Below are 25997 nucleotides of genomic sequence, written 5' to 3' on the forward strand. Positions count from 1 at the left end.
ATTTCTATCAATGGCTGGGAAAAATGTTATTTTTATAGTTCCCAATCAGTTTTTCCCCTGTTTTCTGAAACCAGCTGTTAAATACATGCACCAGCTGTCCAGTAATTACACAACGCGTGAATTATTAGTTTCTAGTTCAAACTTAGTAAATCTCCTGGACTGTCCACTATAATTGGAGTGTAAACCTTTAAAACTCTCCCCTTCGTTGTATACGATGACTTTTCTGGGCATTGACTTCTTTGCAAAATATAACCATTTATACAAAACGGAGAAACAATTTTAGAAGCCAAACATTGAACTGTGTGCCATCCGCAGTGGTATGTTTAACTTGGCAGTATTTAGAGTTGTAGAATCTCGACAATGCAGAAGGAGGCCATTCGGCCAATCGAGCCTGCACAAACAACAATTCCACCCAGGCCCTATCCCCATAACTCCAGGTGTTTACCCTACTAGTCCCTCTGACACTAGGGGCAATTTAGCATGGCCAATCAAGCTAACCCGCACATCTTTGGACTGTGGGAGGAAACCGGAGCACCCGGAGGAAACCCATGCAGACATGGGTAGAATGTGCAAACTCCTGACGGACAGCTACCCTAGATCAGAATTGAACCCAGCTCCCTGGCGCTGTGAAGCAGCAGTGCTAACCGCTGTGTCACCATGCTGCCCTCATTCATTTATGTTGAGTTTCTATGGCATAAGATAGTGTTTCCTATGAGAAATTAATGCCCTCTTGCTATTAAACTTGGTACTGCTGGGGATAAGATCAGATGGATTAAATTTATATACTGTTTCTTTTTTTCAATCCTAACATAGTCCCTTTGAGAGTGCCAGAAATCAGCTTGACCAGTCGCAGCCCAACCAACATCCTCATTTCATGGCTCCCCATTCCAGCCAAATTCCGGAGAGGGCGTATTATTGCGTATCGCATTTACTACCGTAAAAGTACAGAGAGTGCTGTCCACCTCGTGGAGCTTCCAGGGACCATATCCGAACACCTACTTGAAGATGTGGAGCCTGACAGCACTTACCTTGTACGAATTTCTGCAGCAACCAGAGTGGGATGGGGAGAATCTTCAATCTGGACTTCCCACAGAACCCCAAAAGCCACGAGTGTAAAAGGTAATATGCAGTCTTGTTCAATGTTGATCTTTGCACAGTGAAATTACAGAAACTGACCTGAAAAGACTAATCCTGCATCTTTTATGATCTGTTGTTGTGATTGACCACAGGGTCTGTGTAGCTGTTCAACAATCATGCAAGTTTAGAACTGGGATGTCGACATCCACTGCAATGAGCATACATTCAGGCTTGATAACCAAATTAGATACCTGGTTAAAATATTATTACGGAGTTAAGGTGACGAGTGTATCAGATTTAATAGACCAATGAAAAGCAGCATGCTTAACCTTTTGAGTCTTTAGTTTTGCATTTGGGAAGTATTGTTTCTTTGTTGCAAAATTGTGTACTCCTTTGCAATCTTAGAATTCACAAAGCACTGATCAGTTTTGCATTCATTTACTGTGCCACCAATTCTTTGACTGTGATTGGATGCACAAGAATGGAACCAGGCAAGTGCGTTGGGGAGATATTGAATGTATGGTTCAGGTGGGTTGAGAAGGACAAGGGAGGATGGGGGATATGGTGGAGGGATGTGATGGGGTAGCTTGACCCCAGCATGGTAGGAAAGAGGGAGAAGTTAACAGATGTCCATGTGTTCCTTTCACTGGTTGGAAGTCAGGATGTAGGAGATGTTCTACAGATGTTTTAAGATAATTTGCAGAAGAGAAGTCAGGGTCATCTTTTCAATCCAGGATGATCATGGAATAGCGTTTAGTAGATGACCAGGACCTGACTGCTTTGTGGTCCCACTAGATGTAGGCTTTTCTATTAGTGATGTGAAGAACAGTATAATTTGCAATGCTCTGCCATCCATTTAGTTTTTACCATTACATAAAGACTTTCTTTGGCTCAATTAGTGATGATAAAATCTAACTAAACTGGGCTGCAGATTTCATTCATGGAGAGTGTTAACTGATTTGACCAAGGTTCCAACAAGGATGAGTAAAGTTGCCATTCGTGCATCTGGGCCAGGGTGAGTAAAGGTCAGGTTGTCATCTCCTGACTTCTAGCCATTGTCACTAGTTGGATTTTGTGCATGCTCCTGCTGCAAGACACTGATCAAGCTGGAGACCTGGACCCACAGCTTTAATGCCAACCTGCGGCAAGCTAAGTATTACAGTCCAGCTTGTGTAACCCTCTACGTAGTGAAGCATTGCATGTTCAGATCAACTTCCGATTCCAAGCCTCAATAAAATGCTAACAATTACCTCTTTAAACGTGCGTTTAAACTAATTTTAGTCTTAACCTCACCCGTGCTCTGTTTTTGTGGGGAAAAACTCATTTCATTCAGCTTGTATCAGCCTGGTGGAGTCTGCTGGGGACCATCCTTCCCCAAAAGCAACTTCTGTTCTGTTGGTTTGACTTTTGACTTACTTTTATGCAAATAAGTGCGAGGCAGCATTGTGAAGTTCCAGCGTGGCCTTGCTGAGAGCCAAGGGCTCTCCCACCTGGATGAAGCCAGGTCAAATAGCAGGAAAATCTTAGCAGATCTGGCAGCATCTGCAGAGAGAGAATAGAGCCGATGTTTCGAGTCTAGATGACCCTCCTGGCAGAGGATCATCCAGATTCCAGCATCCGCAGAATTTTGTTTTTATGTCAGACGGCTTATACTCACTCAGTCAGATGGAGATTAGAAATCAGATACTGAAAAATAGATTTGTGGGAGGCCTGAATTTCATTTTCCTATGACTAACTTAATTTGTTGGGCTGTATGTAAATAATCATTAGCACGTGCATCTAAAAATACCCCTCCCCGATCCAATGCAGTAAAGGAGAATCGAGCCTTAAGAGTCTGCCCGTGAGCACTTGCAGATAAAATAAAGCACCATAAGTAATTTTAAAAAGTTAAATTTTGTTACTGTGGCTTCCCTTCCCCCTCCACTGATCTTCTCCAGATCTCCTCTCTCCAATTACCTTAATGCCAGAGACTATTCCCTCAGGGCCCTGACAATGGCCTCCTACCTAGTGAAGTCTGCTGGCCATCTTGCCAGGTCCAAGTAGGAGTGCTACCTCCCATATGCTAATGAGACCCGGGAGTTTCAATAGCCTGAGCCTCACACCAGCAGTGTCCTGCCCAAAAATAAAATCCCCGAGATAAAAATCGGAGCCTTAAAATTGAAATTGCACGCTGGCCATGCAATCTAAAGGCACAGTGGGTACTGCAGATGCATGTTAATACTTCTATTTTACTCCTTTGCATAGACGGAGCTGGCATTGGAATTATTGTGTACGATGACCAGCGGAACAGTTTTATTATAAGTGGTGTATTTTTTTGGCAGCATGCACAAGGTGCTGCATAAAAATATTGCAAGTTGGGCCATGTCTCCTGAAATTAATTCTATCACAGCAATGCAGCCAATAGACCCATGGCTACAATTTTTCCATTTTAAAGTGACGCAAAACGTGCACCGTGGATTCTGTTACGCAAAGGATGGATCGTCAGTGTATTTTTTTTTCCTCTCTGAATTGTCAAAACGTGAGATTGGAAATAACTATTTGAGGCTCTTAATCTAGGATTAGTTTTGCGCACGCTCTTATTATAACTGAAGAGCAAAATGAAGCTGTTATGATTTGGAAGGAGGAAAATTAAAACCTCCATCCTCGGGCAGAGAGCATATGGTGATCTGCCTGTTGTCCGTAAGAGATTGTTGCAATAATCTTGTTAAGATGTTGCTGCTGTTACCCTAGTAACCTTTACCCTTGTGCCAGTAACATCAGAATGGGCCCCAGATCAATGGATCATGACCGTTTGCAATGGGTCTGCTTGCCCCAATGGCAAAGATGAGTCGGGTGTTTGATAGGAGCTGATTCTGCAACTGTGGGAGGAGAAAATATCTCGTGTTTATCTTCGATTTTATTAAATGGTATCCGTTCAAGAATAATTCAGTTTGGGCACAGACAAAGGGATGGTGTGTTTATGTTTGCTGATACATCCAAATAAACAGTCGAAGCGCCAGTATTTCATTCTGGTGCCTGCTATCTTAAACCATCAATCTTGGAGCTGTCAGGCTCAGAACAGGACATATCCCTGTGGGGCTCCAGGCCTGTTGTTTTCATCAGATTAGGGGAGTAAGCAGCAGGGTAGACAGCATTCCTTCCCTTAAAAGAAGAAAAGTAAGACTTGGAAAAGTCTCATCCCCACTTCTGCTACTCTTGTGATTTTTGTCTTTGCTTCTAGTAGCCTCCCGTCTGTCATCCCTGGATTTCCCATCCTACAGCGCTGCTATGTTTTTGAGATTTTCTCAACACAAATCATGATCTGCCTGGAAAGTATGACCTCAAAGCAGTGTGTCTTTTTCAAAATGTGTATATGCGCAAAATGCCTGAAACTTGGGTCACCAATTTGAATGTTTATGTATTGGACCAATCCTCAACTGGAAGCTGTAGGATACCACTTGAATTCTTCGCAGGCGTGTCTTTATTGACTGAGATATTAAGGCCCAGTTTAAGTCGCAACTGAACTCCAATTTTTCCAAAGTAGGAACAATGGAAATGCTTCATGGATTTGACAGCAATTTGTTTTCAGGCTTCCCTTTAGTTTTGAAACCTGTGAAAAATTTTTTTTTGGCTTTGGGGAGTGTCCAAGGACAGTAAATCTTTCTACAGTGACAAAATAAGGTATTAGTAAGAACTTTTAGACTTGCATGTAATCATAGAACCCCTACAGTGCAGAAGGAGGCCATTTGGCCCATTGGGTCTGCACTGAAAAACAATCCCAGGCCATATCTCCGTAACCCCATATATTTACTCTGCTAATCACGAAGAGGCAATTTAGCATGGCTAATCCACCCAACCTGACATCTTTGGACTGTGGGAGGAGACCAGAGCATCTAGAGGAAACCCACACAGACACGGGGAGAGCGTGCAAACTCCACACAGGCCGGAATTGAACCCCAGTCCCTGGCGCTGAGAGATAGGAGTGCTAACGAGCACAAATGTAAATGCCGTGATAATCCTGAGGTTTTTATTTATAGAGGAGTTTGAGCTGTGATTATTGTCTCATTCCAAGTTTATAGAAGTAACTTGCAATGCTTCAACTATATTTAAGAAAAAAATAAAGAATCCCATTTAATCATCTTGATGCAGCTTAAAGAAACTTGAATTTGAACAGGATGTAAATGTTTTCAATCTCCTATTTCCATAGTCCCCTTGGCCCCGGAGCTTCGATTGGAGCCATTGAACTGCACAACAATTGCAGTGAGCTGGAAACAAGCGGAGGAGAATAGTGTACACATCCAGGGATATAGACTCTTCTACCGGGAAGAAAGTCATCAAGAAACTGGGCCAATTGGACTTGGCATGCAAGATTCCCATTACACCATCAGTGGCTTAGGTATGTGATGTTCAGAAATTTCATTCAATCTTAACTTGTGGCCTTTACCTGCAGAAGTTTCAGTGATGGTACTTTTAACTCCCCATCTTTAAGCTTCTCCCATTTTAATTTTTAAAATTCTTTTTGCCTGGGTGAAAACGTGGATTTCTTAAAGGTTTTTAGCGATAACCCAATTTATTTGGGACTATTTGCTCTGCTTGTGTTTTATGCTTACTAATGGAGGTTCTTTAACCTTTTTGATTCACCAGACACATCCCATTACCCAGTTAATAGTACATTTTCTTTCATTGTATACTTAGTGGGCTTCAGTTGTGCTGGAAATCCCCAAGGGTCGGGAAGGGGTGAAATTTCATTTTCCCTCTAGATCAACTCCACAGTAAAGTTTTTTAAACAACAAACAAGTTGCTCGACAGGGGGTAAACTTAAAATTATATTCAGCAAATGATCAGAAATAAGAAAAAACCTTCACTGAAATGGCTAGCTTTTTCTGAGATGTCTCAGTAAATGAAACTCAATATGCAAGTCACATCTACCTTTGTGATGGTATAAACAAACTTTATTCACACGATGGCAGTGAGTGCTGCTACTGTAACTAATAAAAGTGCAAATTTTCGTATGCTGGACCAGCTTTTCAGAATAAGTCTAATTGGATTTGCTAATCAGTTTCAACAGTTTATTTAATTCCTTTTGTCCCTTGCCTTAATTAAAAGTGGAAGGATTTGAATCTGTTTATTCTTTAGTCTGGGACAAGAATTTATCACTTTACAAACGGCAAATGTTCATCTGCAAATACCACTGTTCAGCACTTGTATCTTCCCATTGATTACATCATTTTAGTGTTGCTGCAGAAATAATTTAAAATTACTTTTCTGAATTTAGCTCTACAAAAGTAGTGTGACTTGGCAAAAATGGCTTTTGTATTTGCATGGTATCATTTACACGTCAGCCCTTCCTGAGAGTTTTTTTGTGTTGTGAATTATTTACACAACCTTCTCTGTCAACACAATCCTTCAGCGCAGTTGTTCTGCACTTTTGTTCCCAGGCCACCTGAAATGTTCTGAAATCTGGCTCCTGCAGTGTCACGTAGCCATTACAAGCTTTTATCAAGTTGTGCTAAATCAGAACTAAGGTTTTTTTTTACCAGCTTTGTGCGCAGGGCAAGTTGCACCAAATGTACAAGTTGGTTTCTGTGCATATGTAGTAAAGTTTTTAACGTGCCACTGTGAAGTTCTAGACTTGATGTGATCGAGGTAAACTCTAGACCTCTTCCAGATTACTTTAATGTGCACTTACTGATGGATATTAGTATACAATTATAATTGTGTTGAATTCAGATCTTTGTCTATTTGTAAGCTTGAGAAAGACTTTGTAGTTTTGCCTAGTAAAGAGTTTTGAATGTTTTTGGTATACTATCGGAACTGCAATTCTTTTGACTTAAGTAGCGTGATCTGTCAGCGAAGAAAAGGAACATTAATACCTGAATGTTATTGCATTTGAAATTCTTGGTTTGAATGATCTATAAATGTAAGTCATTGTAGAATTATTAGGTCTGACCTCAGTCACTGTTTGGCTGTGGCCCTTGACTGTTGCTTGGTGATGAGCTTAGATTCACGGATCCCTGTCAAGGGCCTCAATCCCCATGTGATGTGGGAACAACAGCACATTCTTAACTACTAACTGGACAACTGACCATCTGTGGCCATTCCAGCCATAGCAGGTGGCTGGCAGCTGACCATTTAACCAGGCAAAAAGCTGTCCAGGACAATGAGCCAAGAGACTAGAACAAAACCTGATCATTGATTGGATTCTGTCCCTGCTCCAGTGTTTTGCATGTTATTTAACCTTCCTGAAATAGCTACTTTGGCTGTTAGATCAATCGCTGCAAACCAAAGTAAATGTAACTTTGTAGCGGCACTAATTTTGCATAATCTCTGCCTTCTTTGGTCCAATTTTTCCCCTATTTAATACTATAGCTTTCTGATTCTACATTATGTGGATTACAAGAACACTTTCTGGTTGATATCTCTTCCTTTATTATTCAAACAATATTCCATTATACTATAACATTAAAAGTTCCCTGATCTTAAAAACAAAAAGAAAATCCAGTTACAGTTCAGCTGGACCAGCCTGTCTGCCAGTGTTTTGTAGAATGTGTTTGGAGGATAAAGTTATTAACTGTAATAACTACTTCTGCACTACAGAGGCTGATTTGTGTAAAGTTTTCCGTCAGAGTAAAGCATTAAAAAAAAGATGGAGCTGTAAAGCAAACAACAAAGTATTTTTAAAAACCTATTATTTGCTCCACACCCTTTTATCTCACCATGTTTACAGCCCCAGAAAGATCATCTTTATTATATTAATTTTTTACTCAAACAAGTCACCGGAATTTGGCATCGTGCTGTTGAACCTAGGCACCTGTGTTTACTGTTTCTTCATTGAAAGTTGTTTTTCATTTTCTTTGTAGCATTTTATTTCTGCAATTAATTGACTTGTTAAAATTAACTGAGAATACATGATTTATTGAGTACAAGCCTCTGTTATTTTCAACATTTAAGCTGGTTTATCGTGCACCAAATCAGTTTATTTTCTCAGCCTTGTCACAAAATTTCAACTGGGGGCTAGATGAGAATGGTTTGCTTAAGGCACTTGTCCCAGCCGCTGTCTTTTGACCTCCAGGACCCCAGGGTTTTATCTCTTCCCTGTGAACTGAGATAAAGTTCTGTCTCTGCTCTGGCAGACAGTGACGATTTATAAATGTGACCCTTTTTGCAGCCCACGTCACTTTATAAAGTTTTAATCAGCCCAGATTTGAAACAATGCTAAGAAAATTCGAGTTTAAGGGCCATAATCACTAATGTATTATGGACCTTTAGAGGATGCTTACTGCAACTGAATCAGAATACATGAAGTTCTTGTATTATTAATTGGAACCCCAGGGACAAGTGACGCTGTTTATGAAAGCAAAAGAAAACCACTGGGCAGTTTTTGAGCTTTGAAATTAGCTTCCATCGTTTTAAGTTGTTTCAAAAAAGATTCCCATGGCAACACCTGGTGATAAGAAATGGTACTACAGACTGCAAACTGTACAGTGTGAAAAGTAAATCCCTTTTTGTTTTCGTTGTTTAAAACTGTCTTACAGTATTTTCTTTATTTCTTCACTGTGTTACATGGGAAAAATGGAACACTTTATCATGGAGTCCTAGATGTTTAGACATTTTGATTTGTGGATTGTTAAATTACCCACCCTGAACTGGAGAGGATTAATTCAGCTGAGTAATGAGCATTGGAATGGTTGAAAAGGTTTGGAAGACTGGCTGCCTATGCCACTCAGCACTTGGCTCGCGATGAATGAGTACTGATCTATGCGCACGCACACGTATAAATTTGCGTGCTCGTGTTCGAATCGTGGTAAAGTTGCTTCATGATGGTAAACTTAACTCCGAATTAAACTCATTCAAAAAGATGTATTAAGGTTTGTAAACATGCTTAAATAATGGTTGTGGTTAATACAATTCTTTTTTTAAAGATTTTTACACCGTTCTTAAAGTTGCAAAACTAACGCTGAGAGTGGACAAGGCAGGCCTGAATGTCCTCGCTTGCTCCAAAAACCAAATTCAAATTGAATCCAATTTGTGGTCCCCACAAGAAAGACAAACTAGACCCAAGCTGACAGGGCATTGCATCCCATCTTGAGCTTGATCTTAGCCAAAAGGCTAAGAAATGATTCAAATCGTGAAGAAACTTTACAAATATGCTCAGTTATTGTTAAGTGATTTTTGATTTCTCTACTTTTTGTAGGATCATAGAATGCCTACAATGCAAAAGGAGGCCATTTGGCCCGTAGAACTGGCACTGACAATCCCACCCAGGCCCTATTTGTGTAACTCCACATATTTACCCCGCTAATCCACTTAACACCTGAGGAACAATTTACCATGGCCAATCCACCTAACGTGCACATCTTTGGACTGTGCGAGGAAACCAGAGCACCCAGAGGAAACCCACACAAACTTGGGGAGAATGTCCACTCGGACAGTCACCCAAGGCCAGAATTGAACCCGGGTCCCTGGCGCTCTGGGGTAGCAGTGCTAACCACTGTGCCACCCCAATAAAAAGTGAGATTTTAGGCAGGATCTTCCAGTCTGGGGTCACATTGCAATGCAAATAACCAACGACTTTGGCAGGACAGGCCCAGAAAACCTGCCCAGGATGGGTGGGAAATCTTGGCCATTATTTTTACTTCTGGTGACATAGTGTCTTTCACTTTCTTCCACTGGGGGAAAAAGATACAAAATTCTGGAAATGCGTACCAACAGATTAGGGAACAGCTTCTTCCCTGCTGCCATCAGATTTTTGAAAGGTCCTATGATACATTAAGCAGACCTTTCTTTTCACCCTATCTGTAACTGCAACACTATATTCCATACCCTCTCCTTTCTCTTTTCCCCTGTGTACTTTATGAACAGTATGTTTTGCTTGTATTGTGCACAAGAAACAATACTTTTCACTATCCCAGTGCGTGACAATAAATCAAATCAAATACACATGTCCGTGCAATTTGCAAACAAAAAATTAAACTCTTCTATTAGCTCTAAAAGTTTGTCAGAAGAGGAGTCTTCCCTGAATCAAGATGTAAACTTTGGACATTCAAGTTGTGCGTGTGTTGGAAATTTTAGTAGGATGCAGCTTGGAAGAGTATTGGATCAAACCAAAGTGGAAGCCTAAGCTTTTCCTGCTGTGTAATGAGGGCAAAATAAACGCATGATATTTTGGAGGGAGAATCAGGTGATCTGGCTAATGGACTGCGCAACTAAAGCAGCAAACTTGGATTGAGATCAGTGGTAGTATAAAAACGTTATGTTCAAACCAAATTAACAGTTCCAACAGGGAAAAATCTATAAGGTGGTTCTTGCACTGGGTTTGAGCAGAGTGGATTCTGTTAATTTTATATTAAAATGCTTTACTCTATTTAAAGATGTCTTTGTGCAATCATGAGAGGTTCCGTTTGTGTTAATGCTGATTTTATGATTCACTTCTTAAGGAAGCGGCAGTTATCTGTGCATTAACTTGCCACGTTCTTATACAGCAAAATTCTACTGTGTTCTTTCGTATCTACCATTTAGACCAGAGGTAACCAATCTTCTTGCAAATTTTGGTATGTTGTATGTGGCATTAAACTACCATGGTGACAATGGTTTGCACTGCTGCCCCTCAATTTGAGATTCAATTTTGGCCTTGGGTGACTGTGGAGTTTGCACGCTCTCCCCGTGTCTGCATGGGTTTCTTCAGGCTGCTCCGATTCCTTCCCACACTCCAAAGCATGAGTGGGTTAAGTGAATTGGCCATGCTAAATCCTCCCTTTGTGTCTCATGGTTTGTCAGTTAGGTGGATTATCTATGGAAAATGTATGGAGTGTTCGTGATAGGGTGGGGAAGAGGGCTGGGTAAGCTACTCTCAGAGTCAATGCAGACTCAATGGGCTGAATGGCCTCTTTTGCACTGGGGGTTCTGTGATTCTGAATTGGGCAACGTTGCTAGGAACAACATTTCCAAGCCATGACCTTCACTGGCTAGATCATTGAATAATACAATGTATATGGTGCTTCAACCATTGGTTTTCCAGAATTTTGAGGACCTGTGTTGTCTGTTAGATAACATTTTGAATGGTCTTGTCTTAAGCTAGCAATGTGGAAAGTGCACTGTCATGGTTAAGTGTGTAAATGCACTGCCTGGTATCGTAGTGAGCTATGCAGATCAGAATGTCCCAGGTTTGGATCCCTGGCCTTTGCTTGAATGATCTCAGTTAGGCTGCCAGTGGCTGTTTCGTTATGTGCTGGAATTGGTTGTATGGCCTCAACATCAGAAGGAAAGGAATCCCCCAGATTGCCAGTCCTGATTGCTGTCTAATAACTCTTTGCTGGGGAGCACGTACATGTGTAGAGAGCAAATGAGGTTGGGATTTTGGGTTCTGCCTTGATGCTTCATAGTTGAGCAGCAAAACAAAATGCACTTTCCCGATTCCTACCTGAAAAATGATCACTGGGGTATAGGTACCCAAGAGGTCCCAGCAATTATGAAACTACCCCAGTGTGAACTGCTGCCTATGCGGGAGAAGGGGGAGGGTACAGAGAGACATATTTAGAAAAGCACAACGCAGTGTGAGATTTATACCCCAGGAATTAGCTAGTTTTAGGACACTAGATTTAGGCTCAGTTTTGTTGGTGGTTGTCAAGTGATATTTTAGTGTTTGATTTGTTTTCTGTGGGATATGATAACAGGAGCTGGGTGCACACTGGGGTGGAGCTTATGTTCTTTTGGCAATTTCAGCCTATGCACTGGAGGCCTGTTTTAATGATGATCTCCCAGGGTGCAATAAAATTATACAGGCCAGGGTGGGCCTGAAAGACAACACAAATTGGGCTAAGTACTATGAAAAGGGGAGGCAAATTGGTAGGAAATGGAGTCTTTTACTAGCTGTTTGTGTTTAAATAGTTGCTGTGAGTTAACAAGGTGTGAAAATGTAATAAAGTTAAGAACACCTGTATGGAAGCGTGCCATTTTATAATGAGAGGCAACTCTTTATGGTGACCTTGTGAAAGCTCAATTTGAGGAGTGTGTTAGTTTCAAGATGTGTATTAGATTTTTGAATAGTTTCAACATAAAGATTTAATCAAGCATAAACTGTAAATTTTGCTGCTTTTTGAATGTGGCTGATATTCAATACTTATTATACAAAGATGTCTGATAATCCTGAGGAAGTGCCTGGACAAAGCTTCTTGTCTTATTGTTTACTGCTTTTATCAAGCTGTTTCTTCACATAAATAGCATGTAAGACATGAATTAATACCATTGTGTCCCATCTGTGAACTTTTATGTATAAATATCTTGATTATATATTAATATTTAATATTCTGAGGGAAATCATTCTCTAAATACAGGCCAAAATGTTAAATATTTTAAATGTTAGTACACAGGATGATTGGAGGAAATTGTGATCATCTCTTTCTTGATGGGGAGAATCCCCCGTGGCGTGTTTCGTAGTGGTGGGAATGGCGCACTGCTGGCAGCGGGATCTTGCGGACCCGTTGTTGCCAGCAAGGCTTCCCATTGAATGCATCCCTCATCACCGGGAAACCCCGTGGTAGTGAGTGCACCATCAGCAGGACCACAAGACCCCGCTGGCGTGAAAGGCAGCAGGATTTTGGAGAACATGTTATAATGATTAACTGTGTGTTTTACTTAAACGTAACACTCTGAAATCAGAGGTCTTGAATGTTTTCCCCGTCCTGAACAGTATCCAATAATTTGTTATATTGTCCTTCCCGTTGCCTTATGTCTTTTTGACATTAATGCTGTACTGTCACCGCATATTTCTCAGTTAAGGTTCTGGAAACGTCCAAGAATATGATTGCCATTTGTATTTTGACAGAAAATAACACATTTGGGATTGGTAAATAGCAATCCCAAATATAAAACCTCAGCGTCATAAAGTACTGAAACTCACGTGGACTAAAAGGTGAGAAAATGTTTTGATGGAAGACGTGTTGGAGTCCATAAATATTTAATACAAAAACAATCCACTTTTGAATTAATTTGCCTGCACAAAAAAGTTTCTGAGCTTTGCCGGTAATTCAGTAGCCTTTGCTGGATTTCCATCCAAATGGCCATGAGTCATTGAATCCTGGCACCCTCATTTCACCGGAGCAATTTGTGCAAGCGAAATGCTCCCCTTAATGTTAGAAATAATGTCCTGACCACAGACCGACACTGGTGGACCCATGTGCCTACGCTTCTAACTGAAGGAGATGAGAAATCTGTAATAACATAAGGTTACAGACAGATGGATAGTGTATGTATGTTCATGATTTTTGTGTGACAATACCAATGTGCAGGAAAGTCAGTTGTCAATCATTTTAAAAATTCTGACATTGAAAGAGATGGGACTGTTCTGGTAATTGGCTGCAAAATCCTAATGGCCCTGTTAACCAAGTGAAGAGCTTTTGTTTTACATAATTGCTGAATAGACGTGTACTATTCTGTTTATAGACAGTGTTATATTACAACTGAAGAGAAAGCCATTGAGAAATCTTATCTCGGGGGAGTACTAAATTTATAATGGAATGACGAGTCTTTAAATGCAGTGGGTTATCATTGGAACATGCAAGAAGGGTTAAAGCTAAAGAGAAACAGATAACAATAAACATGATGTATACTCAGCTGGTTGCTCAGTGATATCAGGGTTGGTATGTTTGTAGCTTTTTAAATTTGGATATAATTCCCATGTCATTTTACCTTTTAATGATAACTCTTTAAATGATTTATTGCCGTTTAATCTTCAAAATGTCCACCCAAAGCTTCAGTTCATTTTACTAAGCAACTGGTTAGGGAGGTCAAGTATGAATGAAATGGCAGAATTACTGAAACCCTTGTGCTGAGATTTGCCTTACGTACTTATCGTCGAGAGTTGGGCTTTGCCTGTAAACTTGTTGATGTAGGATGACACTGTTCAGTGTGTTCTAGTTTCAGCTACTATTGTTTTTTTTAGCTCAAACATGCATTAAAAGTTGGGAATGGTCTATTGAAAACCAGCCAAAGGCTCAAAGATGTAGGCACAAACATTGTAGCTACAGGACAGTCGGTCTTACCTTGGTGGGCATACTTAATGATAATCCAAGATAAAATTAACAATCACTCGGCTAAATGTAGGTTAATTATAGAAACACAGCACTGATTAGTAATAGGCAAATTGTATTTAACTTGATTGAGTTTTTTGATGAAGTGACAGGCGCGGTTGATGAAGGTAATGTTGTTGAGGACACGGGCTCCCATTTGATAAAGTGCCACTAATGGGACTTATCAGCAATGTTGAAGCCAATGGAATAAAAGAGACAGTGGCAGCATGGATACGAAGCTGACTGAGTGACGGGAAACGGGGAGTAGTGGTGAATGGTTGTTTTGTTGGGCTGAAAAAAACTATACAATAGGATTCCTCAGGGGTCCGTGCTAGGACCATTTCTTTTCTCGATCTATGTTAATGATCTAGACTTGGGTGTGCGGGGCACAATTTCGAAATATGCAGATGATGTAAAACTTCAAAGTATTGTGTCTGTGAGAATGGTGATAGCCTTCGAGAGGACATAGCTGGAAGAATGGGTGGACTGGAGGTGGCAGGACAGGCTAAGAAAGCAGATAACAAGGTAATCAGGTTCCTTATCTATAGAGACAGAGAGTACAAAAACAAAGTAGTTACGATGAATTTTAATAAAAGATTGGTTTGACCTCCAGTGGAGTTTAGTGTCCAATTCTGGACACCATATTTTAGTAAGGATGTGATCCATATGTAGATAAAAGTCACCCATATTACTGTAGCACTCTTGTTACTTGTTGGGATCTGGAATGCACTACTTGAGGTCGGTGAGACAGATTCAATCCTGGCTTTTGAAAGGGATGTAAATCATTATCTGAAGAGAGAAGGTTTGCAGGACAACTGTGAAAAGATGAGTGGGGCAGTTGAGTTACTGTTAGACAGCTGGCACAGACATGGGCTGAATGGCCAGCTTCAGTGCTGTACCTATTCCATAAATCTAATAATTATCAAATAAAAGAATGTTACTGTTAATTGGCATGCTTCATTTATGGCAGTTTCATAGAAACATTGAATCTGTGCAGTACACATCGTTGGACTGGCGGAGGAGGGGGGGTGAAATCAGAGCACCCGGAATAAACCCACACAGACATAGGAAAACATGCAAGGTCATCCAAGGCCAGACTTGAAGCGGGGTCCCTGGAGCTGAGAGACAGCAGTCCTAACCTCTGTACCACCCACTCATTATTCATCCTGTGCTTTATTAATCTCCTAATTAAAATTGATAAAGTAATACTTTAATCACAGCTTTATTTCCTTTGTTTTAATTATATTCAGTTTTGTTTAACATGAATTGAATTTAACTTTTAATACCCAGAATTCTACCACCTACACAGTTGAATAATAAGTAAAATGTAAGGCAGCTTTTGAAATGAGCGTTGCAATTTAATTCGAGTTATCTGACTATGTCCCCTAAATCTCTAAAGAATGAAAATTATCAAACAAACCTTTTTAGATACAGAATTGTGATGTACTATTCAAATTATTTTTTCATCTATAGTGCATATGTGAGAAATCCTTCAACAGTTGAACAAAATCGAGGAATTGTGCTGGTTTAACTTTTTTTTAAATGCCCATTCTTGGGAATAGGTTTTATTTTTAAATATTGGACCTCTAAATTATTGATAACAGATTATTCTGTTGGTTTTATCTTGTATTTCGAAAGATCTGGCTTGGCCAAGATGCAGCCGCCAGTCTCTTCCTGCAGCAAGGTTGTGTTTAGACTCTCTCCAGAGAATTCAGCATACAATCTAGGTTGACACCTCAGTTCAGTGCTAAGGGAGCGTTGCACCGTCGGAGGCGCCATCTTTCAGAAGATCGTCCGACTTCGGGTGGATGTGAAAGATTCCATGGCGCTATTTAAAAGGGAGTGGGGAAGTTCTCCATAGTGTCTTAGGCAATATTTATCCCACAACCAAGATGACTTTTTAAAAATATTCAGAATATTTGATCATAGAATCCCTATAGTGCAGAAGGAGACCATTCAACCCATCGAGTCTGCACCAACTTGCTAACACAGCATCTTACCCAGGCCCACCCTCCTGTCATTCTTGAAGTACTGTACACAGTTCTGGTGTCCTTGCGAAGGTTTACCAAGTTGATTTCTGGGATGACAAGTCTGTCATATGAGCAGAGACTAAGTTGGTTAGAACTGTATTCATTGAATTTAGATTAGAAGAGTGAGAGGGAATCTCACAGAAATGTATAAAATTCTAACAGGATTAGGCAAAATAGATTCAGAATGTTCCCAATGGTGAGGGAATCCAGAACTAGTGGTAATAGTTTGAGGATAAGGGATAAACCTTTTGGGATTGGGATCAAGAGAAATTTCTTCATCCACAGACTGGTGAATCTGTGGAATTCATTACCATAGAATGTAGTTGAGGCCAAAATGTTGTCTGATTTCAAGAAGAAATTAGATATAGCACTTGGGGCTCAAGGGATATGGGAGGAAGGGGCAGGGGGAATCAGGATATTGAATTTGATGATCAGCCATGATCATGTTGAATGGTGGAGTGGGCTGAATGACCTATCCCTGCATCTAGTTTATGTATTAGCTCGTCGCTGCTTATGAGACCTTGCTGTGTGCAAATTAACTATCACGTTTCCTATGTTGCAGTAGTGAATACAATTCAAAAGGACTGTACTACATTGGCTGCAGAATGCTTTGGGGTACATTGTATAAATCTAAGCTATTTTATTCTTTCACCTAGAAGGAGGGTATAAACTCTAGTAGCTGCTCCAAGAGGAAATATGGTCAAATTGCAGCAAATCGTCTCTGTCTCTGTACAGGTTTTGCAAGATCTGCTATCATTGTAGATTGTCGGGTACTTTGTAGCAGAAAATGAGTGCAGCATCAAAGCAGCTGCTGTTCCTTGCTTTAGAAATGAGGCCATATGTTTGTCAGAAATCCAAAGGTCACAATTAACCGATGAAGGGACATCTTCAAAACATTACGCTTAATTTATGACATTAGGCTTTCGCAGCACAGTGAGATCAAAAAAGGCCTAATTTTATCTGATTAATTATCAGCAAGACTGTAAGATCCTGTTTGAATAAATAAAAGATAAGACCTGTGGATGAGCAAGTAATGATATAAGTAAATATTAGAACGACTTGTAAACAGTGTTAATAGCTTGCTGTATTTATCTTCTGTGAATCATTAACGTAATACACTTTTCTTTGGAGTGACCCAAATGCCTAATGCATGGTAATGCCCGTCAGTAAGTGCTGTGGCTATGTGATTAAACCTTTAGTAATGGCCTGCTGCCATATAAATTTCATATGTTACTTTATTAATGCAAATCTATACAGTGAATAGATGTATGCACAACCAGAAAACTGCAGTGATAGTTCAGTTTAGGAAACCGATTCTCTTATCAGGTTTAACCCACATCCGCGCCGATCCCTTTTTGATTCTAGTTGAGCACAGTTTATATCGTATTCATGCTGCATAATCAGAAGGAGAAATGTTTACTGTCAGGACAGTGAAGTAAGTATGTGTAATGAAGGCTTCCATCTTACGCACCCATCCTGCCTTCACATGAACATCGTCGTCTAAGAACAAAGGGTTTCTGCTCTGGACATCTTTTGTTGCATTGGACATGTTTGATTGTCTATCCTTTTCTGGAATCTGTTTTTTTTTCTCTATTTGAAGTGGAAAGCTTTGTCGTATATAATCCCTCAAATAAAAAAAACTTCATGTTACAAATTGAACCGAACTGTTTTTGAGAGTTTGTGAGCAACTTTTTAAAAAAAAATAAATGATTTGTTTTCAGCACTTACAAAAAAGGTCATCTGAATGTGCAGCTTGAACTGAATAATTTCCCCTCACTTAATCAAATTGTAAGGCAAGATGTGTCTCTCCGTTGATTATTCTCAGAAGAATGAGAAGCCCTTGGATGTGTGAGGTCCTTTAGAGTGTAACTAAGTCAAAGGTGCATATCTTTGAAAAGTTGCTTCAACTTAACACATGAAAGGATCCTGAAAGCTATTCAGAAAATAGAAACTGCTCAGTTGAAAAGCTAAATTTGAGTGCTTTTGCAAAGTTGGATTAGACTGTTTGTTGACATTGTGGATTTAAATTTTAAACTACCATTAATTTGTTTTCATCCTTGCATTGCTTTAAAGCCCTTTCATTCGCACTTTGTGCATCGAAAATCTCACAAATCTTGTAAAATTACATGCTTTCCAAAAAAATGTAAGAGTGCCTCTTAAAATATTATAAGAATTGCATGAATTATTTTTCTTTGTTCCTTAATAGCATGTGACACCACTGGCAGGGCCAGTACTTGTTCCCTGTCCTTAATTTCCCCCTGACCTAAGTGGATTGCGCAGCCATTTCAGAGGGCTTTTAAGAATCAACCACATTACTCTGGATCTGGAGTCACATGTAAGCAACTGTAGAAACCCTACAGTGCAGAAGGAGACCATTTGGCCCGTCAAGTCTGCACCGACAACAATCCCACTTAGGCTTTATCCCCATAACATCACATTTACCCCACTACTCCTCTAACCTACATATCCTGGAACACTAAGGGGCAATTTAGCATGGCCAATCCTCCTAACCCACACATCTTTGGACTGTGGGAGGGAACCCATGCAGACACGGGGAGAACATGCAAAAAACCATACAGGCAATGACCTAAGACAAGAGTTGAACCCAGATCCCTGGAGCTGTGAGGCAACAGTGCTAACAACACCATGTTGGACCAGGCCAGCCAGGTAACGACAGAAGATTTCCTTCCCTGAAGGGTATTATTGAGCCCAACATTAATGATGGTGTTTTTTTTACAACAGTTGATGATGGCTTAGTGGTTGCCGTTACTGAGACTAGTTTTCAATTACCCATTTTAATTACTTGAATTTAAGTTCCACCAGCTGCCGTGGTGGGTTAGGAACCTCTGCCCCTTGGGCATTTTGGGCCTCCGGATTGACAGTCCAGTGGCATTACCAGTGTGCCATCACCTCCCCCTCAGCAAGTGGGTTTATTAAGCACATGGGGGAGAAATTGAGGTCCACACAGCATTCTTCAATGATATCAATGAAGAATGCAGCACAGAAAACCAGTCTCCAGGAATCGATACAAGTCTGTGTAGCAGCACCTCCTTTTCCCCTGCCCCCTAATTGCCCCAGCCCTCTACTCAATATTGAAAGAGCCTCCTCCTTGAAGGGGGGACATTTATGTTGACTGTCTCATTCACCTCAAACTTTAACTGATTTATCAGTCTCCAACCCTTATTAATAAAAATGGGCACTCTCTGAATCACTCACGTACCCCATTGTCAAAGTGACATCATTTCATATAGACCTAAAAAAAAATGTTGGTTCATAATTTCTCTGCAAGAGTTCACATTGTTGCCAGATGATGGAGAGTGGATTATGTCGCTGAAGCGGCTAAAATTTGAATTTGCCCAAGTTATTACAGTAAACCTTTAACTCAATTATCTTGGATCGAGTTGGGATTGGTGATTGGTTCCTCTGCCCCACCCAAACAAAAAAAAGCAAAAGGATTAGGAAAAAAAAGAGGTCAGGAAATCACTTGGAGCACAGTGGGATTATTTTGGAAATGACTGGGAGATGCAAAACTGAGTTATAAGACTGCTGTCACTGGCAGGAGGGTGCAATGACATTTCAGGTGGTTTATATACAGCTTTCTTCTGGGGACATGTTGAACAACACTGATCTCCCTGTGCAGATAGATGTGAAGAAAAAGCTCCAGGGCACTATCATTCTCCTGATATCCTGCCTGACATGCTGAGTACTCTATTTTCTATTTGTAAATTATCCATTAATTTTATTGGTTGTTTGTGGGATCTTGCTGTTCTCAAATTGGCTGCTGCATTTGTCTCCATAACACTAGTAACTACACTCCAGAAGTATCTTGCTGGTCATGAAGTTCTTTGGATTGTTCTGAGGACATAAAAGGCACTAAAGATGTTTATTTTCTAACCAAGGAGTATACCCCCCAAATCGGAATCCCTACAGTGCAGAAGAAGGCTATTTGGCCCACCCAGCCACACTGACAACAATTCCACCCAGGCCCTATCCCTTTAACCCCATATATTTACCCTGCTAATCTCCCTAACGCCAAGGGACAATTTAGCGTGGCCAATCCACCCACTGTGGGAGGAAATCGGAGCACCCGGTGGAACCTCAAGTAGACGAGGGAGAATGCGCAAACTGCAGACTGTCACCCAAAGTCATAATTGAACCAAGGTGCCTGGCGCTGTGAGGCAGCACTGTTGACCACTGTGCTGCCCTTAACAAGAAGGTGATGGCAAAGTTATAAATTCCAGCTTTCCAAATTCAGTGCTCCGTTTGCGTTGAGGCAGCATTTGGCACTGATCATATCCAGGATTCCAAATCAAGGGCACAGTTTTAAAGTTTATTTATTAGTGTCAGAAGTAGGCTTACGTTATGAAGTTACTGTGAAATCCCCTAGTTGCCACGCTCCCCGCCTATTTGGGCACACCTGAGGGAGAATTTAGCATGTCCAGTGCACCTAATCAGCACGTCCTTTGGACTGTGGGAGGAAACCGGAGCACCTGGAGGAAACCTACACACAGGGAGAATGTGCAGACTCCGCTCACAGTGACCCAAGCCAGGAATCGAGCCGGAGTCCCTGGTGCTATGAGGCAGCAGTACTAACCATTGTGCCAATGTGCTGCCCTGTTTCCTCAATTGCAGTTCCCATCCTCACATTGACCCTGGATCATTAAAAGCACATGCCACGGATTGTGGTATGAACACGGATATTAGTTTTTGGAATGACTTTGTTTATTTTTAGTGCTAAGATATGAAATTCCTTGTTTGCTGTTTGAAGGCTTCACATTCTGTAATTATTAGTGCTTGCTTTAGAAATCTTACACATGCTTGTTGAGACCTCTTGCCCCAAGCTCAAAAAACTTGAGAAAAATGTTGACACAAAATTTCTCATTGGTAATTCCAACATATCCTTTTAAATTAAACTTTAGGAAGTATCTAACTCATAAGAGAGTTTGAAAACACTGATCCTTTTTTCTCTTTTAATCTGACTGATCCTTCCTGAAGTATCATTCTTGGAAGCTAAATGAATGTGTTAGCTTGACTTGCTTTAATTGGGATCTGAAATAGCCAATCCTACGAATGTGTATCACTGCTTTTATATATGTAGCTTACCTTTTCAGCCCTATAACTGCAACAGCCAATTCGATAGGATATGCCAGGGAGAAGCGTTGTGGTTGGTTTGATTGGCTAAATTGCCCCTTAGAGTCAGGGGGATTAGCAGTCTAAATACATGGGTTTACAGGGATGAGCCTGGGTGGGAGTGTTGTCGGTTCAGGCTTGATGGACCAAATGGCCTTCTTTCTGCACTGTGGGGCTTCTATTCTTCTATTTGGTGATAAATTCTCCCACATAATTTTTTTCCATTATATTAAAAAGACAGAAACGTGCCTTTAGTTGCCATCTGCTCAAAGCTGTCAAGTTGGAGAAATTTCTAAGCCGCAGGTCTTCCACAATGCCACAGTCTTCAAAGGATAATCTTTCATGCCCGTGACTTCTGCAAATTCAATACACTTGTGTTTATTTAAAAGAAGAATGCTACAAGATGTTTTTTTTTAAAAAGGTAGTTGTAGTTTTCAAGCTGATGAATACTACACAACTGAGGGATTTGAGTAACTTTGAGCAACTATGAAATGTTCTGCGCCTGTTCATTTTGAAATCCATAAGCTGAACAGTGTGGAATTACCAGTTAGCCAAAATTCACAAATATATTTTTAAAAATTCACTCTGTGTTTTGTTTGGAAACTATAAAGCAATCAAATGAGATGTGGGATGGGGGAATAGGTGCCCCACCGATTATTCTTCATTAATTCACTCACTGGCAAAACCAAATCTAAGCACAGATTGGAACTTGTGCCTTCACAGGCCTCAGAAAATATGGGCAACACTTCCCGTCCCCTTCGACTGCTAGGAAAACAGATGCAGACAAATCCTCTCTGAACACGAGAGATTGAAGATACCCCCTGTGTACCAGGAGGAATGATTCACTTTCACCAATGCCGGTAATGGGCCTTGGCTCATTTGAATCCAGAATTAGGCCCAACTCCCAACTGTAAATACCAAAGATCAAAAGACTGTTTTACTCACTTTGCAGTTACTTGAATGGACGCGGAGGAGAACAATTTAAATCTAAGTTAACTTTAGCACTGAAAATCAACATTAAAAAGACAAACTTCTTGATATTGAATGTTTGAGGTTTGTTCATTTGGTGCAACTTCAGTGCATCCTTGGGGTGATAATTTTACACAAACTACATTAAGTGAAAAACACATTTCCATTTAACAGCTTGTTAAAAGTAAAACGACAGACCCCTTTATATACTGTTAAATCATTACAGTGCTGAACTACCGAACAGGTCACAGCTGTGGCAAAACAGAAGTATTGTTGACAAGAAGGTTACTGCAGCCAGCAAAGTTGTGTAGTTATGTTCAAATACTGATGACCAATAGTTCTGTTCTTTGTATCAAGCGCAAGGTTGTTGCTTTAATTTAACCAGTTTGATAAATGTAAGTTTATATTCTGTTACAAGGTCACAATGGTAGTTAACCCATGAAAAACTAATAGAGCCATGTTGATTCTAGAAGAAAATGTATTTCTAGGCCTGAGGGCATATTTTGGACAAAACAGATATCATCTCCCTTTCCCTGTGTCTTAACACTGCTGTTTACAACGGTTTATGTTAGTTACGGAAATATCAACTGGACTCAGTAAGTTGCTTATTGTATTGAAAATTATTCTAACATTTCTACACCACCCTTGTTTTTTTGCCCCTCTTTTGGTGTAATCTTGATGAGACTTTTCCCCTTCAAATAACACTGCGCCGTAGAAAAGGAACCATTTATTTTGGAGATGGGGGTTGGGTGGAAGAGCGAGAGAGTGTTTGACCCGAAGGCCTTCAAAGGGGGCAGAACAAAGGCTTAAGATAGCCAGGATTACGCAAATAAATCATAAACATCAGGTGACCATGAAGAAGTGGAAGGATTTACAATGGGAGCAGCAATTAAATCTCTCAAACCTGGTTTACTCTACAATTGCAAGTTTGACTTCCTTGATCCACAGGTTTGATGTAGAAGGGGAGGAATCATTTCAGGTTTTGATTTGAGCTATAAACTCCCAACTTTGGCTGCTGCTGGGTTTGACTATTGCTGTCATCAGAGAATTGTATCTGGCTCAATGTGCAACAATCTCCCATCTCCTTTTGTGTGCCAGATGTAATTGCAAACTCATCGTTTTACACTGAATGAAAACAGAAGATGAATAGACGAGTTGAATCACCTGAATGTGAATGGAATGTAGCTTGCTCTGGTGCGAGTGTATCCCAGTGTGCTGTGAAATGTTTACTGTGCTGCAAAATGTGAGGATTGATTTAATAGCTTTTTATGAGTGGATAGGTTGTTAACTTGCACTGATAGTACTTCAATATACTTGCACTTGTATATGTTAAATGCATTAATATCTGTTGTCTAGCTGTTACAACTGAAGAAACTAGCCTTTCAGGAAGATTCTGTAACATCATACAGCTTACTTTTGGCTTTGTTGTGTCACTACTCCCTTTGCAGTCCCCCAGACTTCAGTGTCTCGTTGCTTCAAAAGCAGACTTTAGTCGAGGCAGATTCTAAGCGTGTCAAAGGGCATGGCCCAGATGTCACCATCTAACATGGTTGGATTCTTTTCTGCATAATTGCTGCAGCTTTATTGTGTTCTAAGAATGGGCCAGGGGCACTGTATTCACCCCAGCAGGCTAGCCCGCTGGACTGTTGCAGGACAATATATAGCAAGCTGACTAGGAACCAGACAGCAGAGAAGCCAGCCACTTTTTTGCTGGAGGTCAAAACTTTAGCCAGGCTAACATTTTGCCTGCCCTTCTTGGGTAGACGCCATCTTATATTAACTCCATCTTACATTAAGTAGTTGGAGCTTTTAAAAAAAACAGAGCTGTAAATTTTCTGTGCAGGCACTGTTTTTGTCTTGTCTCGCCAGCCCTTATCTGTTGCTTGGTCCCAGAGGGGACCTTTTGGGAACTGAGAGGTCTGGTTTTTCAGGGGTTTGCTTTTGTCTTTATCACCACAGAATCAAGGTTTGTGTGGGTGGAATGACCCTTAGAAAGAAAAACTTCTCCATACTTTTGACCCCAGATTTATCTTTTTTTTTCCCCTTACTGATGACCTGCTAGCCCCTCTTTTTTTTGAAGGACTTTTAAGATTTGCAAGTATTTCTAACAGACAGGGGAATCTACCTTTTTGAAGCAAAACTATTTACAGCTTGTCATTGGTAATGAATGGCCAGCAAACATTTGCTGGCAATGATGCATTTGGCATGTAGTCCAAAATGCTTTGCTGACATGTTGGTGTAACTTTTTAAATGAATAATTAAGGTCGCCAGCCCTCAAATCTCTACAGTGCGCTGCTTTGCTGATGTCCAAAGTGAAAAGTAGCAGAGTGCTGTTTTCATTTACATAACAACTAAAGACTCCTGTTCACACCTCTCCGCTCCTTCCATGATGAACAGACTAGTTGGCTTCAATGTGAGTTAGGGAAAGTCAGTCAGAATTCCTGGTCCTGATTGACCGCTGATGTAAGATGTATGTGGATATCTGATGATAGGGTTTTACTGTAATGGAAACCAACAGTATAGACTGCATTATCAACCCTTGGTCAAAGTACTGGAGAAGTAAAATCATAGAATCCCAACAATGCTCAAGGAGGCCATTCAGCCCATTCAAGACCACACCAACAACAATCCCATCTAGGCCCTATCTCCATGTGTTTACCCTACTAATTCACCTGACATTAAGGGGCGATTTAGATTGGTCAATTCACCTAACCCAGGAGATGGGAGGAAACCAGAGCACCCTTCAATGCAGATGGAGGCCTTTTAGCCCATTGAGTCTGAACTGACTGTCCGACAGAGCATCTTAATCAGGCTGTATCCCTGTAACCCCACGGATTTGCCTAGTTAATCCTCCTAGCCTATATGTCTTGGAATACTAAGGTGTAATTTAACATCGCCAGTCCAACCAACCTGCATATCTTTGGACTGTCAGAGAAAACTGGAGCACCCAGAGGAAACAAACAGAGGGAACGTGCAAACACTGTCATCCAAGGCCAGAATTGAACATGGGTCCCTGGCGCTGAGGCAGCAGTGCTAACTATTGTACCACTGTGCTGCCCAACTGCAGCTAATTGTCTATTGTGTGGGTGCAGTGCAACTACTTCTGGAGAAAACATGGGGTTAAAATGGAAGACCAAAAAATCACAACTGATGATTGGGTACATCATGGTGTAGCTAGGAATATGTTTAATTGCATGGGTCACTGGGTGTGAAAAACGTCTATGCTCATTACTACTGCAGCATTTTTCTGCCCTGCTCTCAGCGTCAGAACCTTGCTGAAATTTAGTTCCAAGACTGCCAGCCAGACTTTGTCAAGCAAAATATTCATCATGCAAACCAGCCTCCCATCCATTGATACCGTCTACATTTCCCGCTGCCTCAGCAAAGCAGCCAGCATAATTAAGGACCCCACAAGCTCCGGACATTCTCTCTTCTACTACCTTCCGTCGGGAAAAAGATACAAAAGCCTTTGGTCACGTGCCAACCAACTCAAGAACAGCTTCTTCTTTGCTGCCATCGGACTTTTGAATGGACCCACCTTGCATTAAGTTGATCTTCCACTGCACCCTAGCTATGGCTGTAACATTACGTTGTGCACAATCTCTTCCTTCTCTATGAACGGTATGCTTTGTATGGTGTGCAAAAAGCAATACCTTTCACTGTATACTAATACATGTGACAAATCAAATAATTCTCCATTTGGTAGCATAAATAGTGAGGTATATGACAGGCTATAGAGATCCAT

At 40.7% G+C, this 25997-nt stretch overlaps 1 protein-coding gene across 1 annotated transcript in view; it reads left to right on the plus strand.

Annotated features, from left to right (window-relative positions):
- Positions 1–25997, plus strand: part of LOC145359531 (protogenin-like) — a 122509-nt gene that overhangs the window by 71426 nt on the left and 25086 nt on the right. The window contains exons 10-11 of the mRNA XM_080214163.1: positions 814–1119; positions 5264–5452. Coding sequence (XP_080070289.1) covers positions 814–1119; positions 5264–5452 — 495 coding nt within the window. The remainder of the gene's footprint in view (positions 1–813; positions 1120–5263; positions 5453–25997) is intronic.

This window comes from Carcharhinus amblyrhynchos, chromosome 28 (genome assembly GCF_965287045.1).
Source record: "Carcharhinus amblyrhynchos chromosome 28, sCarAmb.v2.hapA, whole genome shotgun sequence".
Classification (NCBI taxonomy): Eukaryota; Metazoa; Chordata; class Chondrichthyes; order Carcharhiniformes; family Carcharhinidae; genus Carcharhinus; species Carcharhinus amblyrhynchos.